Raw genomic sequence first — 19,450 nt, 5'->3', positions numbered from 1 at the left:
TAAAAAAAAACTTAAGAAATTTTTTCTACAATGTCTTAAACTTCTTAATCTCTTTTTACCTCTCTGAGACATGCCCTGTAATATTCAAAGCATTTCACAGTTATTAAGATAAGCAAAACACATCACTATCAATAAAGACTTAATGACCCAGAGTTCAACTTTTAATATGTTATAGCAGCAACTGGTGCAATTGGTTATTGACATATGGCACCTTACCCAGTGCAGAGAGAAAAACTTACCAGTCCTTGCTAAAATCACATTCTTTAAAAAGTCATGTTAGCTTTAAAACATAATCACTTTAAGAGTGGCATGTTAAAATGAAAATTAACACAACATACCATCACTGAATTCCTAAAGAAGACAGAATGGATAATACGTTAAACCTACGTGCCACCTAGTCACATGTCAATGCAACATCCTCTCTCCCTCTTGTCAATCTTCTCTTGCTCCCAGGGCAAATTCTAGATTGTGTTTCTTAGAATGTCCTTTCCTATAGGAGTCTGGGCCGGGTTCTGCTATTGCATTGCCTTTGCATAAGACCTAGAGGTTGTAAGAGGAGGAAGAACACTCTTCCAGTGACAGAGCGAGGAAGTGAGTTTTGTTTGTGGAACTTGGGATCACCTCCTGTCTACACCTGTTTTGGCTGTGAGCCGCAGGTCACTGTGACTCAGGCACTACCGCAGCAGACTTGCTGACTTGTCTTCCTGGTTGCGCCAGGGGCTGTAAGTTTGTGGCTCCCTTCCTCCATGAGGATCCTGATTGACTTCTGCTTACCTGCTGAGTCCTAACTGATACAATTTGGAAAGGTTTTCATTTTGTAAGTTAAAACATCTCCCCTCAAGATGTTCTTAATGCCTTGGTAGAATTTATTTCCTTTTTTTTCAGATAATTTGGGACCTGCATTTGTTAAACAAAATAGCTATATCTGTATTGTTTCTTTCTTGTTGCTGCATATTAATCTTTTATTAAAGAACTTAGATGTTACCTGTCACTTCAGTCTTAATTGAACCATATGTGCTTGCTGTGGCAGAGATGGCTGATTGCATTCAGCAATGAGAAAACAGAAAGTCAAAAGTAGGAGCAAACTCCAGAACTCTTGTGCTGTCCATCCAAATTTAGTCTAGCAATCATTACCCGAACCAATTATTACTACTTTAGTTACCACCATTTCATAAAACACAAAATGCACATTAACAGCATTAGGGAGTAAGAAAATAACCAAGTGTACAGTCCATTAAGCAAAGGAAAACATCATTATACTGTCATTAATCTGTTAAATTATGTACATATCTCCACTGTGCGTCAAAGGTGCAAGCAGAATGTAATGTCCCGTTAAGTTACGCAGTGAGACATGGAAAATTCAAAAGTATAAAAATTGTTTCTCAGAGCAATGTTAACATGCCCCATTGCACGGTAATAATGTTAATTTAAAGTCAGGACTATATTTCACGAGAAAATATAGGTGTCATTAGCTGCTGCAAGTCAAGGTGTCACTGGCATTTAATTATAGGGAGCACCCTTTCATTGCTAAAACCTTTCAGGAAATGTTAATCCATTTTCTACATGAGGATGCTTTGAAATTGACAAAGTCAGGTTTGAAAAGGTCCAAAATGTGGCAATCAGCTGTAAGGTTCCCTCTTATGAGCTACTTTGACATCTGGATGGTGTTTTAAAGGTAATGGTGATCTGTGTTTATGTAAGAGAAGTGTTCTGGTGGAATTTTCCCCACTATTCATCAATGGCAATGAGATCATAAGGATTAGCTGTCATTTATTACAAATAATTATTAATTGGGTTATACTCATTTGGATACTGGATTCCATCCTAGATTAATATAGATTAACTAGAATTGTTTGCTTTCTTGTACATTTGTTTTTTCCTTTGTGTTTTTATTTTTGCCCCAGAGAAGCTAAAAATTGCAAATGTCAGTCTAGCCCAGAGCCTAGTAGGGTAAAGGACTTGTCCTCCATCCTCTGGCAAGATGCTGGAATAGGAAAATATTCTGTGTGAAGAGAATCATGAGAAGAGTAGCATACGAAGACCTACTGGCTTAGCCAATATAGGTACCATTATTAGGAAAGATGGGCCACCCAAGCTTACAATCTCACATCTTAGATTTAGGCTAACTTGTACCTGCACTATCAAAGACTTTCATAGGTTACATTATTTGCATAGATTTGATTTGAATCCTATTTTGAAAATAGGATTTTTATCATGGCTATATCAAAAGAAATACAATTCCTTCTGCAGATGTTTCTTCAGATTATGCAATTTTGAATGTTGGCTTTATTTTTAAAGCAAGGGTTAAGGTATCATTCATTAAATACACTACTATAAGCCTTAAAGAGTAATTACAATATTTCAAACACTGATCACTGTTTTGTGAATAACAGTGTATGTTGGTGAGGGGTACAGATCAGCGAACTACAGGTTGGGGTCAACTCTGGCTTTCTGGCTATTTTTATAAAAGAAGTTTTATTGGCACACAGCCACACTCATTTGTGTGTGTATTGTCTATGGCTGCTTTCCCACTACAATGGCCAAGTTGAATAGGTTGGATAAAAATCATCTGGAAAACAACACCAGACATACTGACTCTTTGGGCCCTTTACCAACAGTGTTTGTAGACTACTGATTAAGAGCTTGATCCCTGGTGGTAGAATTCCTGGTTGTGCTAGCTATAAATTTTATACATTTGGGGATGTGCCTCAGTCCCCCTCATCTGTAAAATAGGATACTGCTAGCATCTACCCTCGTAGGGCTGTTAGGATGAATAAATAAATTAACATCTATAAAATTCTTAGACCAGTTCTTTGCCTGGTATGCAGCTGTGCCATATGGAGGCTTGTTAAAAATTACAAAACAATAATTTTTGATCAATAGTAAGCAAGCATTTGTGAGATGGATGGCCAAAGCGAGGGATGCCATTTGTGACTGGGCATTAGGGAAGGCCAGTTTTGCAGAGCTAACAAATTCCAATGTAGATTGCATCCTGCCTTTATTCCTTAGTCTGGGAGAACTCAATGGGCTAAAGTCACTGTGCTGGCTCTAATAGACCTCTTGAAATTATCTGCATTCTGTCATCTTTGCTTAACCCTCATTCACTCAGCCTTTAGCTTTTTACACTAATTGGCTCAGTTTTGAATCACAAAACATACAAAGCAACAGAAAATAACTTTCCTTTAATGATGAGGATTAGTGTTTTAAGGTAGAAATTAGAGAAATCTTTTCTCTAAAGGGGTAGAAAGTAAATATTTTCAGCTCTGCAGACCACAAATGATTCTGTCTTAACTAGTCAAATGTGTCATTGGATTCCAAAGGCAACTATAAACAAAAAGAATGGGCATGGCTGAGATTCACAATACCTTATTTACAAAAACAGGGCTTGGACGAGGCTTGCCCATGAGCTGCAGTGTGTTGACCTGTGCTTTACACTGCAAAAGAGCAATGTTTGGAAATTATAGCTCTCCTAGGAACCAGAACTCTATGTTCCACACTGCTTTGGTCAATAGGAATTTAGAGGACATGATGCAAGTAGACGCTTGAAACATGCTTCCACTGTTGGGTTATTGAGGACATCGCCTGAGTAGCCCAGTAATCAAAGGAAGAGGAAAAGACACAGGACAGACCTAGACCCAACGTACACCCAAAAGCAAAGTCCAGTTGTTATTAACCCTGATCAGCTAAATCACAGATGTGGGTGTTAGTTACTACTAACAAATGGGGGTTGTCTGAAGCCACTGTTTGGACATACTTGTCATACAGTGTTATTGTAGCAATAGCTGACCCACACAACCTATCTACATTTGATTCTTCAGGATGGATGCTGGTATGGGTTGATGCTCTGACAAAGTACAAGATGAGATGTTCCTTTTTTACAACTGGAAAACAATAGACATAAGTTGCCTACCATGTGCTTCCACTTATGACCACTTCCCAGTAATGCCGGCCACTGTCGATGAACACATTTCCAGCCACTCCATAGCTCCCTTGGCTAGTGAAGCGTTCAGGTGTATGACTCTTTTTGGATGATGACTCGTCACGTTCTACTGTCAGGTTATCATGGGACACCTTCAGTTTTCGATGAGCAGATTTGGGATCCAGTTTAAATGGTTGGCCTAGAAATAAGTTCATAAAACAAGAAGAGAAAGTAGAAAAATCACGGTTTATTTGAACATGACCAATAGAATATTTTCATAATCAGATTTAGAAGACTGCAGCAGACCATTCCTCCCTTAGGCATGCCTCTTATCACAAAGCAGTATTTTATACTTGAACAGTGATGTGTTATCAACACTGTTAAAGACATTTGCTTATAGTTTTCATGATATTCAAACTATATTCAAAATATAGTTAGGGAGCAGCAGCTTTGCATAAAGTATAATGCTAAGCACAGTAAGAATGAAGAAGAACTTGAATGTCTTCATGAGTTTCAGTGTTAGTTCTAAGGGAGCCAGAGGTATTATGCTAACTATTTAACAATAGCAAGGGCAAAGATTAACCAGAATTCATGATGGGCTGAAGTATCTTCATCTACCATTCTAGCCGCTAACAATCAATACAGGTACACACTGTCTGGCTAGATTCCTGAAAAAGAGAAAATAAAGACTTTCTTTCACACCATGTTCAATCAGGAATAAAGCATATTTACCCTCAATAGACTCAGACCAGAAAGCAGACAAATCACACTTTCAGGTCTTACCATGTAGAACATTATAAAGGTTTACTATATTCTGAGATTGTGAAAACTCAAAGGACTACTCTTAGGAGTTTAGAATACCTAAAAAACTAAAAATTTCAGGTCATATAATCAGGAAAAATATGATAGTGATGTCCATGTTTTATATGCCTGAGTTTATTCGTATACATAATAAAGCCCTTTATGTTTCATTATTCACATTTGTATTTTAAAAGATTTAACCATTAAAAAATCTTGGCGGAGTCATACATAGACAATTTGTTGTAGCTGTTATGTCTTTGACATTTCAATATTGGTTTGGATTACTACCTGTCATTCAATACCACATAGGGTACAAGAATTTAAAGGCAGCAAATGAGATACAACCTGATTCAGATATCACAGTAACCCCCATTGCAAAAAAACCCCATGGTGCTCTAGTTGGCAGCCCCTGCCCAGTATGCAGCTCCCAGACAATCACAGGCAAAAGTCTGGTAAATTTCACTATGGCAATACATAATGCTGGTGGAAAAACAAACTCAGAGATTGGGGGCACTATGCCTTTTGTCACATATGGGTAAGCCAAAGGATTTCCGGCCATTGCTTGGATAAAAACATAAAACCACCACCTTGAATATTCTTTCTTTTAGATCAGCTGCAAAAGGTCAGGCAGTAAATACTTTCAGCTATGCAGCCCATGTGGTATCTTTTGTGATCACTACTCAACTCTGTCACTGTAGTAAGGAAACAGCCATAAATGACAGATAAATGGATGAAAATAGTTGCATGTCAGTAAGACTTTACAGTATATATATATGAAAATAGGCAGTCAGATTTGGCCCTTGAAATATGGTTTACTGACTCTTGCTTTAGAATTCTGGTCCTGATAACTATATGTCTATCTAGCTATATACTATATATCTCTATCTATATATTGATATAGTTATATAGCTATCTCTGTCTGTCTGTCTACCTACTTATCAACTTAAAAGTTAGAGCTCATAAAAGCCTCAAGTACTAAGCAGGGAGCATATATTATCAGAGCCCATAAAACCTGCAGTTTAACTATGGACTTCCCTTATAAACAAACAAGCAAACAAATAACCACCCTCAGGGATGATCATGCTAACAACTGTTAGAGATAAGCTATGAACTAAGACAAGGAAAGTACAAAGATAGTATTACTTGAGATACTTCCATTGTAAAGGCGAAAGACAAATGTTCACTGGACACTAGTGGGCAAAACAGGAAGAAATCCCATTATGGCACTAGTCATTTACTAAGGGTGAGTGCTGCTTGGCCTCCTGCCAGTGAGGAAGAGTAGAGTGGCACAGCATCACAAAGACTGGGCTCGGAATGGTGAGCGCCCCCTGAAGTACCCTGCTTGCCTTGGCTCACACTCCCAGCCACGCATACTCCAAGCAAGTTCCCACCAGCAGTTCCCACTTGCTGATCCAACCCTGGGTTCTCAAGGAGCAAAATCCTGTCTGTTCCCCAGGCTCATTTCCTAAATAAGCTATGACCCACTCTGCCCAAATTCCAGGCTTTTGCTTCATAAGGACCAATTAATTCAAGGAAAAAATCAACAGTTACTTTGCTACAGAATTTATCTTCAGTGAAGTTGCTCATATTACCAGATGTAAGAACACAAGATTGATTGAACCATTAAAGAGAATTTAAAAAATTTAAAAAACATTACAGATGATACAGAGTTTCACTAATTCATTAGAACATTTGTATAGGGCATGACCCTATTCTGGCCACTGTTCTCCTGGCTGGACAGTTCTTTCCATAATCGCCTGAAACTTTGCTCACCCCTCAGTCTCCCTGCCTTGTAATCCACTCACCATGTCATAGTGCAAAAGAGCATCATTTGGTGGGAAATCTCATCCTGCCTCTTTAAATTCTACAACCTGTTTCCCACCTACCATTGTTCCTCAAAGAAACTCCCTAGCACGACCCATGGGGGTTTCACAATCTGCCTCTTGTGTCCAGCTTTCATTCATCTTCTCAACCTAAGCCTTTTTTACCTTATTCATCAATTGTCTGCTGCACCAACATAATCCCCTTGTCTCTGGGCCTTTGCACATGCTATGCCCTGTGCTTGGAACACTGCCTCCTCCTCCCATCCCCTAATCATACCACACCTTGAAAAACCCTATGGCTGGGTAGGGCACTCCCTGTAAATCCAGACCCATCAGGGTTATTCTTATCTCAGACTTCACAGAATGAATGGTGAGTGAAGACTAACATGCTCTATTACCTAATCATCTAGGAACTCCTGAGAGATGTATATGCCAAGAAATTGAAGATCTTCATAATATCCTCAACATTTTGCACAGCATCTCCAATGCACTAGTTGCTCAAACATATTTTTGAAGGGCCTAAGACATGTTTAAATGTAAAGCAAAAACTGCTGATAGGAGTACGCATATGAGTACTATGAGTACTACATGAGTATTATGCCATGTACCATCATGTTATATTTTTTTCTTTACTCACGACTAGTTTTGACCTTTTTTAAAACCACCTATAAATGAAATTTCATCATTTTAAAAATGTTCTCGCCAGACATGGTGATGCACGCCTGTAATCCCAGCACTCCAAAGGTTGAGGCAGGAGAATCATTGCAAGTTTGAGGCCAGCCTGGGGTACATAAGTGAGTTCAAGGCCAGCATGAACTGCATAGTGAGGCCGTCTCAAAAAAAAGTTCCCATAAAATATTCTCATTTTAAAAGTTAAGAAACATTAAATGCAATGTGAGATCTTAGATTAGATGCTGAAACAGGAAAAGAACATTAGTGATAACACTGTTAAAATTCAAATAAAGTCTCAGGTTCAGGTAAGAGTAATGTGCCAATGTTAATTTCTTACAGGTAGTTGTGGAAAAAGCACCTAGGTTATGTAAGATAATGCTGGAGATGCTGGGTATGCAGTACTCTCCATAATGTCTACAGATTTTCTGTGAATCTGTAGTTATTCCAACATAAAATGTTTATTTCAAAGAAGCAGTCCAAATACCCATCAACCGATGAATGGATAAAGATGTGAGTGTGTGTTTTATACAATGGCGTATGACTCACCCATACAGAAAGATAAACTTGAATCATTTCTAGGCAAATGGATGCACCTTGAAACCACATTCTTAAGTGAAATAAATCGGACACGTGTAAATATTGCATTGTTTCTCTGGTATGAGAAACTAAAAGTATAAATAAGGACCAAATATATATAATAGATATTGTGAAATAGTAAGAAAATGTTCAAACGGGAAGGGGAACTAGGGAGGGAAGAGGGAGAAAGGAAGGAAGGGAAAAGAAAAATAAGCAAAAATGGAAAGAAAGCTTTTGTAAATAAGGTGGGGGAAGAGAGGGTAAGAGAATGGGAAAAATAGAATCAAGGTACATCATGTACAGGTATAAATTCCCAATGATGACTGTGATCATTATGTATATCTAAAATGTACCCATTAATTTAATTTTAAAAAAGAAATATACTGTCCTGATAGACTAGGAAAAGTTTTAAAGCATGCAATGATATAAAAATATTCTTGCATTATTATTTTCTCAGTAATTCTTTGATTTGTGAGCTACAATAGTATTGCTATGAGATTCTGAATACATGGAAAAATATGAGGAAACTAGTCACAGCCACATGGGTACCAAGTGGCTGAATCTCAGTCTTCCAATCCTTGTGGTGGTGCTCTCGTTATTTCCCTTTCCCGTCGCTCTAATACTCAGCACATGTTCTCCAGTACACTAGAAAATCAAGGCTATGGTTAAGTGAGAGTTTCTCCTGAAAAGCACTGCATTGTTCCTGTGGACTGATTGGTAGTTAAACACAGCACCACATTAAGACACTCTGATTTGCTTTTTCCTCGGAGATCTTATGCAAAGAAGTACTGTGCCACATACCATAATATTTCTAGATCAAAAAGTTGTAAAGAAAGAAGAGAGGATAAAGCAAAACATATGTAGGGAGAGACAGTGCCAGGGAGATGACAGTACTATGAGACACAAGTATAAGTCAGATCATTTTTTTGAAGGGGGGCTGTTCTGTGTATTATGGGGTACTTCCCATCATTTCTGGCCAATAGCACTCTCTCCAGTTGTAACAACCAAAAATGTTTTTAGACATTGCTAAATGTCCCCTGGGCAGGAGTAGAGGGATAAAGGGGAGAACTGCCCCTGATTAAGAACCGTAGAGCCAGACAGCTACATGGAGTCAAATAAAAACTTGCTGAGGAGAGTTATTAATTTGCTTTTGTACTATGAAAGAAATATTATCCCCAATTTACAGGGCCCCCATTCTGTGTCTGATTTTATACAGACATATTCTATTTCTCACAAGAACTCCCCTAGGATTATTTACTTTAAAAATGAACAGACTGAAGTGCAGAGAGCTTAATGGGCTCATGGTCTTGAAGGCATAGTGTCAGATTTGGAACCTAGAGGTGGTTGATGAGAATCCCATGACTCCACACTGGCTCCTTCCTTGTTCTTTTAAGGCTGTCAACAGCGCCCAAGACAGAAAAGAAAGAAAGCGGGGTAGAGTCAGCTGAAAAGCAAGCAAATGTAAGATGACAGCTCTGTTGAATTCATGGCACTTACTGTTTGTCTTCAACTTCCCAGGCTCGCTGCTGCGGTTGCCTGCCTGGTTGATGGCCTTGACCATGAAGATGTACTTGGTGCCACTCTGCAGACCATGCACTGTGTAGTGGTTCTGCTTAATATTGGGCACGATCATCCAACTGTCAGCCGAGTTACACAGACCTGCAAAGCCAACCAGACAGGTGCAAGCATGGGCAATGCTGCATAATTTTAGGTTACTTCAACCGTAAGAGTTGGCAAGCGTAGTGCTTTGATGCCATTTTTTCTTAGCTAACAGTGACTGCTGAGCGTCCTATCTACAGTTGGAGGACAATCTGTGTTATATGTTCCCACTGTGTGCTTGAGATGGACAAGCCACTTAAAATTTTTATATTGCAAAATCTGATCTATGTGAATAGAAGCAGTCAAGGTGGTTCTGTCTGGGATCTTAAGCACTACATATGTGTATGGTGTGTTAATAGATACTGGGTGATGAAATGAAAACAACCACTGATTCCTCTCGCTCTACCTTCTCCCCATTTTCATAGGACTGATTAATTACATTTCAGATTGCATCAGTTCTGAGTCTCACAGCTGGTTAGCACACCTGAGTCATGTGCTGGAAGCCAACTTTACTAACATAGATATGGTAGATTGCATTTTTGCTCCTAATTCTTCACTCAGTCCTGTATTTCCACCTAAGGACTATAGTTACTCCCTTTAGGGAAGTAGGATCTATTTCTTTGTCACATGGCTTTGTATTTGGTCACATGCCTTGCTTTGGCCAACAAGATTAGGCCAAAATGATAATGTTCTAGTTGTGAGAACAAGTGTTACAAGCCTTGAGGGGTTGTGTTGACTCCTTGCATCTCTGCCATTGCCATAGGGACAACAGTTCTCGGATATACTTCCTATCCTGACAGAGGGGACACAGGGAACAGCCAAGCCAGGAGCAAGCCCAGTAGAGATCAGACAACCCTAATCGATCTCCAACTGAGGGGCAAGAGGATAAGAAAGTGATCATCAGGGTAGTGTGTGATTCTGGGTTAGTGTAGATTCAGGAGGCATTCACGAGAGAATTCTGGAGCAGCAGCATCCATGGGGAACTCAGGGTCCAGAGGAGATCTTGGGAAAGCACAAACAGGGAGTTTTGGATCATCTGCATCCCTGGGGTAGCTGGTTCCAGAGTGAAGCAGGACGCTGCTCTGGCTGCATTCTGCAGGATGTGGCTGAAGAGCAGGCCAAGGATTTATGATGCTTGGAAGAACATGTAGGAAAAAGGAAGCCCATTTTGTTTTGCAGCTGCCTGATGCTGGAAACATCTTTTTGGTATCAGGCCCAACTCTCCCTCTCTTCTCTCCACCCATCAATCTCCACTCCATAGAACTTATCTCCACCCCCTCATGACTGGGCTGTCATGAAGTTTCCTTTCTCTGTTGAATTCCCTTCAACATTCCCTGGGAGAGGGCTAGACCCCTCACTTCCTGAGGGGCTCCAAACTAGCCTCCCCACTCCTTCCTTTTTAGTTGATTTGCAAGTCAAAGGGTTAGTTCCTTTGATCTTGCTGCAATTTATATCTTACCAGACTCTTAAGGAGCAGTCCCTTAATCCTTCTTTTGGTCTCACCCCTTTGAGAATCTAATAAAACCTTTCTGTAAAAAGAAATTCACAAATGCATATACACACTGAACCACAAATATTTTCATAGCAATGCAAGGTAGTCACAGTCTTCCTGAAGTCTGTCTTTGAATCACACTAAATATTCCTGGTATTCTCATAGATGAGAAGAACTTTTTTGTATTTTGTTACCTGTTAAAATTCACCTCATATGATTTGTACATTGAGCACATTGTATTTTCAGGTATAATTCACAGACTTTTATATACGCACTTCTTTTTCATTTCCACCTGTGAACACTTTCACCAAAGGACTGCCAGATTTAAAGAAATAAGCATAAATCATGGAAATAATTTGAGACTTACATAAGAGTTTAAATGACTGAGTGTGGGTGGGTGTGTGTGCGCGTGCACTCGCGTGTGCTTTTCAAGATTTAGTAAAGCAAGCAGAGACACCATCCTCTCTTCCTTCTTCAGTTTCCCCTAGCTCTTAGTCCTGTTTTCTACCATGTCTCATTTGTGTAAGATCCCAAAATATCCACAAATAGTATAGTAACATTGGAATCTCCCTACTCTTCATCCCTGTTGATCCTGTCTTGCTTTATCGTTCTCTTGAACACAGTTTAATAAACTCTGTATTCCTGGGTAATGCCATAGCCAAATATTAGATTTTGACCCACCCAAAGATGGGTCATGTTGAACTCTGAGCTCTGGGCCCTAAAAGGCCTGTAACTTATGTTAGGTATTTAATACTATTATTACAATAGTAATAAAAAATAGCTTTTATATTGCCTAGAATAATCCACTCATATTCCTAGATCTTTGTCAACAGCAGTCAGGCACGAATGAAAACAATAACAGCATTCAGTAGATTCAAATGAGAATCCTATCATTTTCACTGGTTTTGTACTGTTCCTGTTTAATTGCATATGCTACAATAAAATGACGACTGCGGTCAAAGAAAGAAATGTAAAAATGTTTCAATAAACTCTAAATCACTGTACAACTCAAAAGCTGGGTTTAATGTGGTGGAGGAATGCTTTCAGCAACATCATAAAGCAGATGTCTGAAATCGCTGCACACTGTAACTTGGCCTTCAATCCAAAAATCTTAACTCAACAAAGATTTAATGTCTTAGAAAACTTTTCCAAACAAATAAAAAAAGGACTCTGACTCTCCTGATTATTTTGAAGAGGTCACTCATTTTTCCTTGAATTTTAAAAGAACAAAATGTTTATGGAGTACTCAATTTTTATTGGATAGATTTACACTGAGGTGAGCTACTTTCAGGAATACTAACAATAATGACTATTTGGGCTTACCTTTGTATTATTATTATGGCCAAGACAATAATGCAGAGATTGATTAAAAATGCCAAGAAAATAACATTGACAATTTTCTTCTAGGGATGGAGTTAAGTGAGGTGACTTGGAGGGCTAGTGTTGGTCTTAAGCCAGTACCACCTAACTTCTTACATATGGTGCTGAGGGCTGAGTTTGCTCAAGTGAGGATTCTCTGCATTGACACCCCATTGCGTTAGGATGGGTGACCAGGTTTTATGCATCTTTTTATGAAACACCCCACAGCCATCCTGACTAAAATTTCACTTGGTTTTAAACTCATTTTCAATCATTTTTGAGGGTATTCCAATGTTCACCTCCTCCAACTCAGCTTGAAGTATTAAAACAACAGGACTTGGAAGATAATTAGTCCATAATGAAGCCTAATTGAGATTTTTGATTTTGTACATTTTTTTCACTCACAATGGGTCAGAAGCACTTCCCGGCATAATTCATCTCATTATAAGATTTTAATTACATTTGGGAATTCTGAACCTTGTATGGCGACTATAACTTTGCAGCAAAACATATCCAAAACATCATACAATGTGTGCACTCTTTGGAAGGCTGTACACTGGCTTCTAGCATCCTTTGTCTCTTCAAACAGATCACACAGAAGTAACATCCTTTTCCGTCTTCTCTACAAAAATAGTATGTGTTTAATAACTTTCATGAATAGTTCAGAATGACTAAAATAAATACATAGAACTTCTTTGCCATGATGGCTTGAAGAAATGTGGCTTTTGTTTTGTTCTAATAACAAAAGTAGCCTGCTGGGAAAAGGCTCCCACATAAGATTTTTAAATAAGGTATTAAAAGTAGTTCTGGGCAAAATGTGGATGAAAATATTGTAAAATTAAAATGTATATCTAAGTATTAATAAACCCAGATATTAACATCTGCAATTAAAAGTCTACCAATAAAATGAAAAATACAAAAAAAGCTAATGCCATTAATTTTGCAGGTAAATGTGCATATTTCATTAGTGGGAGCCTTCATAGGATTGAAAAAGCTTCATAGATACTATCTAATTCTCTTCACTAAACCCAGTGGAAGGCAATTAATTCCAATTTACTATTACAAGTGAAGGAACCATGACCTAGAGACAATAAAAATATCTCCTAGTGTAGTGTAGTATAAGAAGCCAAGGCAGGTTTTGAACATAATATATCTTCCCATTTTCAGTAGAGTTTTATAGTTAGATTGATATTCAATACAGTGTCTGTAAAGGATACTCCTCCAAATGAAAAAATGGATGGACAAGCAACATTCAAGGAAGGCCTTTGACATGGAGAGTTTGTGAAAAGCTATCATCTACATAATCTTGGCAAACTGCACAACTGGTCCTTATCATATGACATAAAATATTATCCTTTTAAAATGCATTGATGGCTTGGTTAGTGCAGTGTATGTTTTGTAGTTATAATAACTGTGAATATTTATATGTTGCCGCTGTGGCAAACATAAAGCTAAAGCCTTTACTTTCTATCTTAATCATGTGAAGTTAAAACCATTGGCACTTCTTATAGATGAGCAAAGAGATCAGGAGGAGATTAATTTGCTAATGAATACAGAGCTGGTGAGATGCAAAGTTGAGATTCAAATTTAAATTTCCTTCAGTAGCTATAAGTGCAAAAGATGTGAAAATGATGCATTTCATTTAACTTTTTATCTAAATGTACTCTTTCCTTGTTGTAAACTGATTCTGTAGGAATCAGGCCTTCACTATCCTGGGCATAAAGAGATGAATAACCCTATAAGACTGTCCTGGTTGGACAAGCACTAACAGTTTCATGGTTTTCCAGCCGCTTTGGACAACTATGCATTAAATAAGGCAGATCTATCGTCTTCAATATTCCATTTGCATTTATTTTCTTGTGGTAACTGATTTCCAGGAGCAAAATACCTTACCTGGAATTACCCAGCGTAAAGTTCTGAATTCATCATGCTCAATAGTTTTGTTCTTATTGAAATTATTTAGGCATGGCCTTTTGTAGTCATCCATTCATTTCTGGATCATGGTTTGGTATTATTTTCCACGTTAGTGGCATGGAAGTCAAGGCAGGCCTAGTTTAACAGCTGCAAACCCCTATCTTTGAGGAGATAAATATTTTTCTTTCATTTGGGGGATGAAGTACTGATACCAAATAGGGCTTTACAGTTCCTTCTGGCCCCAGTTCCTTACTACTCACAGTATTGGTGCTGTTTGCTACATAACTTTGGAGGCCCTCTCATTCTCACTCAAAACTCACTCATGAGACAGGGACTTAAAATGCACATGTGCAATCTGTTCTGCCCTTACCCCTGCACCTCTGCAACCACTAGGAGAACACAAGGAAATGAGAGACACACGCAGCAGTCAAGCCACCCCAGTTAGTAACCTGCCATGAGACAAAGCCTAGATCAGTAGCACCTTCCAGTTGACCACCAGCTGACTCCAGGGACTTGAACAAGAAGTGCTTACTGTTATTTTGTATTTAGGCCCTGTGGCTGTTGGCTATTCCTTAAAAACCAATAAGAGTCTCACGCTCCACTGACTGAGCTGGCCGGGCTTAAAAACCAAATGATAAAAGGCCTGTCTGTCCAGGCTGAGGAAATATGCTTCTCCAATGTCCATGATAATCTGACTCAAAAAATTTTAGATGAAACAATTGTTTTTCCCTTGCTAGACAAAATGTCTGACACCTAAAACTTAAAAGCAGAGAAGTTTATTAAGCTTATGATCTTAAAGGAGTCAGTCCATGGTTTGCTGGTTCTAAAGCAGAAACATAATGGTGCAAGGGTGTGGTGGAGCACAGCTGCTCACTTCATGGTAGCTAGGAAGCAGAGTAGAGGAGCAGCAAGGAGAGGAAGGAGCCAGGGACTAGATATAGACTCCAAGGTCATGTATCCATGACCCAACCAGACATAGCAAACCGTATGTTTTACTAATCTTCTAGGAATCTCCAAAGCCAACGAAGTTGACAATTAAGCTTAATCATCACAACAATTATCTAAGAACCTCAGGATTTGTACTACCTGGTATTCATAACATTGTGTGATCCTTTCTTCTTGAGCATAGGCATGCAGCTGTGATCTATTTCAAATGAACCAGAATATGGGAAAGGAACAAAGTCTATCACCTTTTTAAGTCTTGTGACTATAGTACATTATTTGGCAAAGGTGAAGGGAATTTGCAGATAATATAAAGGTCATTTGACTTTGAGTTAATCAACAGGGAGATTGCTCTGAATTGGTCTAACCCAATCAAGTATGTCCTTTAATGGTTAATTTGGGCTGAGAGGCTTGAAGTAGCAGACTTTCTCCCTTGCTGGCTTTAAAGAAGCAAGTTGCCATAAATTCTACAACGATACTAAAACAAATACTGGCAACAAACTGTGGAAGCTAGGAAGTGGTTCTTCCTTAGCCTTGTTTTGAGATGAAAACAAGACTCAGCCGATACCTTGATTTCAGCCATGTGAAACCCTAAGAAGAGGATCCAGCTCAGCCATACCAGACCTTTGACCCATGGAAAGTGAAATAATAATTGATACTACATTAAAATGCTACATTTTGAGAAAATAATTTTACAGCAATAGAAAATAGGTATAATCTTTCCCAAATCAAGCAAAAATAATTTGAAAGAAACTTAATATTACTCATATGGGCAAAGAACCACCCATCTGGCATAAAATGAGTCCAAATGTTTTCTTTTGGGGGGTCATAATATGCACAGTCATCAATAGTCTGTCTTTTGTCACCATCTTGTGAATTTCATCCTCTTTGCATTTGATATAACCTCTGGTTTAGTTTACCCAATATACTAGCAATATTTGCCACACAATACTGAGAAAGTAATTCGTTAAATGAAGACAAAAAGACATGAATTATTGTTCCTTCACGTTGTTGTGTTTTCTCCTCCATATTATAGCATATACTAGTATGCAGGTCAGTGTGCTATGATTCCTGTTCTAGTTAAGTTAGGTCTCAAATTTTTATGTAATCATGTAGATGTTATATGTACACTTTGCTTCAAATCAGGTTTCTCATGCTAATTTTACAGTATATATGTCCAAGATCAGTGAAACATAAACTCGTACAGCTGAGAAAATGCATTTAAAAATATATGTCACCTCTGAAGGGCAATGTGACGTTGTCAACCAAAATTAAAGTGCAAATAATCTTTTCCTAGCAAGTGTACCTCAAGAGATTATACTATAGATATAATTCCCTGTCTGTAAAAGGACAAAACTCAATGGTATTCATTGAGGCAATGAATAAGGGCTAAAGATTAGAAACAAGCTAAATATTCATCAACAGAACTTGGGATAAATAAATTAGGGTACAGCTTTACAGTAGGATACTAATGCTGCCTCAAGAGGAAATGAAACATTCTTTATTTGTGCTGAAATATAATGATCTCTCAGACGTGATATTGAGTAAAAGAAAATAAAACAAAGTGAAGAACAGTGTGTAGTATGGAATACACAGAAAAGATTTTAGGGAATTTTCGTTTCTACATGATTTGTTGCAGGGCTTGTGGAACTAGAGAAGAGGAATCCTGGAAGGAAAGAAATGATGTCAAAGCATTGCCATAGAACTTGCCTCAAAGAGCACTTGAAATATGTAAGTACAGAAATAATGTTACCAGGGGCGATGGGCCAGCAGTACAGAAGTCTTTCTGGAAGTGCCATCTCCTTTTCATTTTTGCTCTGAGTGCTATTTATGAGTCCTGGCTATTTTTGTCTCAGTGAATTACTATGAATGTCCTAGTTGCTGTCCCTGCTGCTAGTCTTGCTCTTTTCCACTCTGTTCTCCACTCTGCTTCTGAGTCACCTTCAAATTGCATACACTATTGCCCTGAATGACTACTAAGTTCACAGGGTAAAATGGTGTGCCCTGGTGACCCTCTGTGACCTGTCTGTTGCCTCCATGTTAAAATTAACTGACTAATGGCTGAGGACACATGTTTTTTGGAGCCAGATTGATATGGATTTGAGTTCTGGCTCTACTTCTCTTTTGGTTTTTCTGTCTTCCCTTCCTCACTGACTTCCCCATTGAGGGTGAATCTGTAAGATCTCCCAGAATGCCCTGCCAGTTTATGTCTCTACAGGCTTGCTTCTGAAGACCCAGATGTTTACAATACCTCGCTGGTAGGTATCTCACTGGTAGACAGCTGGTAGACAGCTGGTAGACAGCCACTTCCTTTCAAGACAGTTCAGGCATAATTTTCTCCAAGACCTTCTTGCTCCACCTATCACTTCTGTCCTCTCTCTACTTGCTACCTACTTGGCAGCTGGCCAAAGCTGTTCTTGACATGACATTTCATGACATTCCTCATTCCACTCAAAAATTTCACACCCTTGGAAAGTGGTAAGATTTCAATTAAAACTTCTAAGGTAGATCAGTTAGGGGGAGGAAGGTGAGATGGCCACAGAAAGGAAGCTGAGAAAAGTGGCTACACGGGAGGTCGGAGGAGTCACTAGTTTGTATCAGTCATATATACTTTAGCTGCTTAGAAATTGGTGTCTTTCTTCATCATTCTTTTAATTAATCATAAATTAAATTTCTATTTTAAGCATCATGTGTGCAGAAGTATTTGTGCCACCAAAGAACAATGTAATGAACAGAGAAAAGGTTTATATAATAAAAGCACATTAAGTTGATACGAATTTATTCAAAACTTTTTGTTGAAAAGTGACTGCTAGTCTGTCTGTTCTATTCTAGTCTACTTTGACATATTCTACTTCCCTTCACTAAAGAAGTTTGAGATTTGTTCTCCGGAAAAACCATTTCTTCTGGTTCTTTGCTCTTTGATCAGCTTGATTGGAGTAACTGTGGGGTGGGGAGGAGTGCTATCTCTGCTATCATTTCTCGGCCATCTACTGTTATTTGAGACCACCAAGTTGTCCTGGATGCCGAACATCAAATACTCCTCAGTGAGAGATGGTCTCACAGGTAGGGCTAGAAATTCTTCCCACATGGGGCCAGCTACTAACATCTACAGTGATGACCCCAGATTACTCATGAATGAGACCAGGCATTTAGCATTCTTTGTATACTCATTTGACTCAATCCTTATTTTTTCTGAAAATTGTAAAATAACACTCAGAAAAGCGAAACTAAATGTATAAAGTAATGACTAAAGCAGATAATGGCCACTCAGAAATTGCTGGTATCCCACGAATGTCCAAATATTTCTTCCCAGGGGGTGCCATTCTCCCTCTCATTCAAAAGTTAACCATCACAGTTAGGGTACATTTTAAAGCAAAACAGTTTATTTTAATTTTTACATTATGAATGGATAAATCAATTCACACTACATATTCTTTTATGTCCTGCTTCTTTCCTTTAATAATTGATTTGTGAAATTTATCCATGTGGTTTACAAGAGGTGACTAGTTTTCATCAGCATTTAACCAACAACTTTAGTAGCATAGTACAAGTGTTATTACTTTCTTGGTCGGGAAAGACAAAGCCATTAAACATTATGTACTCTTTCCTTCCTTGTCTTCCTTTGATGTTTAGATTGAAAAACGTGATTTATCTTAAAACAGCTACAGAAATAAGTAGAGAAGTAAGTAGGCTATGAGATACTCACTAACAACATTGGCTTGTCCAGTGAAAATGGTGTACTGGAGCTCATAGGAGACAACACTGAATTCATCATCTGAAGTCCAGTGGACAGTGATGGTGTCATATGAAGCTGTGCAGAGCTCTTCTCTAATTGTGGGAGGATTTGGAGCTGTGAGGGCAAAGAAGGCTCATCAGTGGAGGAGAACACACTGCTGGACACTGTTTCCAAGAAGATATTTCACTGCTGAAGAAAAGTTTTCCAAATAGATCCATCAGGGCTACTGTCCGAGAGATGGTAACCTCAAACCAGAAAATTTGAGATGGTTGGTTGTTGGTTTTATTTCTAACAAGGAGTATGGCCAGACCCAGCCTGTGTAAAATTATCTCAGTTTTTATGTGGATGTGTTTAAGAGATTAAGTAAACAACACTTTCTCCTGCAGGACGCAAAATTTTTTGGGGGGGTAAAAATAATCAAAGTATGTTATGTGCATGTACAAAACTGCCAAATGAATCCCAGGACTCTGTATAATCAATATGTACTAATAAAAAAGACATGGAAAAAGGAAACAAGATGAACTTTTATAGTGTCATTCCCTTCAGAGTGTAGGCAAACCTTTACAGCAAAGGGGTGGATGGTAAATATTTTAACAAACTATTTTTACTAGTGCAGG

At 38.5% G+C, this 19,450-nt stretch overlaps 1 protein-coding gene and 1 long non-coding RNA gene across 5 annotated transcripts in view; one reads left to right on the top strand and one right to left on the bottom strand.

Moving 5' to 3' along the window:
• Positions 1 to 19,450, bottom strand: part of Mid1 (midline 1) — a 338,517-nt gene that overhangs the window by 5,351 nt on the left and 313,716 nt on the right. For all 4 annotated transcript variants that reach the window (XM_005411393.2, XM_005411391.2, XM_005411397.2 and 1 more), the window contains exons 7-9: positions 18,804 to 18,947; positions 9,289 to 9,450; positions 3,911 to 4,118 (exon numbers count right to left, since the gene is read on the bottom strand). In XM_005411393.2, the coding sequence (XP_005411450.1) occupies positions 3,911 to 4,118; positions 9,289 to 9,450; positions 18,804 to 18,947 (514 nt within the window). The remainder of the gene's footprint in view (positions 1 to 3,910; positions 4,119 to 9,288; positions 9,451 to 18,803; positions 18,948 to 19,450) is intronic.
• LOC106147333 overlaps positions 1 to 19,450 on the top strand; it is a 91,693-nt gene that overhangs the window by 65,155 nt on the left and 7,088 nt on the right. The window contains exon 2 of the long non-coding RNA XR_001232177.1: positions 16,737 to 16,828. This is a non-coding gene — a long non-coding RNA (uncharacterized LOC106147333). The remainder of the gene's footprint in view (positions 1 to 16,736; positions 16,829 to 19,450) is intronic.

The sequence above is a fragment of the Chinchilla lanigera genome, unplaced genomic scaffold, assembly GCF_000276665.1.
Source record: "Chinchilla lanigera isolate Chin_1 unplaced genomic scaffold, ChiLan1.0 scaffold00143, whole genome shotgun sequence".
Classification (NCBI taxonomy): domain Eukaryota; kingdom Metazoa; phylum Chordata; class Mammalia; order Rodentia; family Chinchillidae; genus Chinchilla; species Chinchilla lanigera.
The sequence above is the reverse complement of the archived record's forward strand: the minus strand, read 5'-3'. Positions and strand labels throughout refer to the sequence as shown.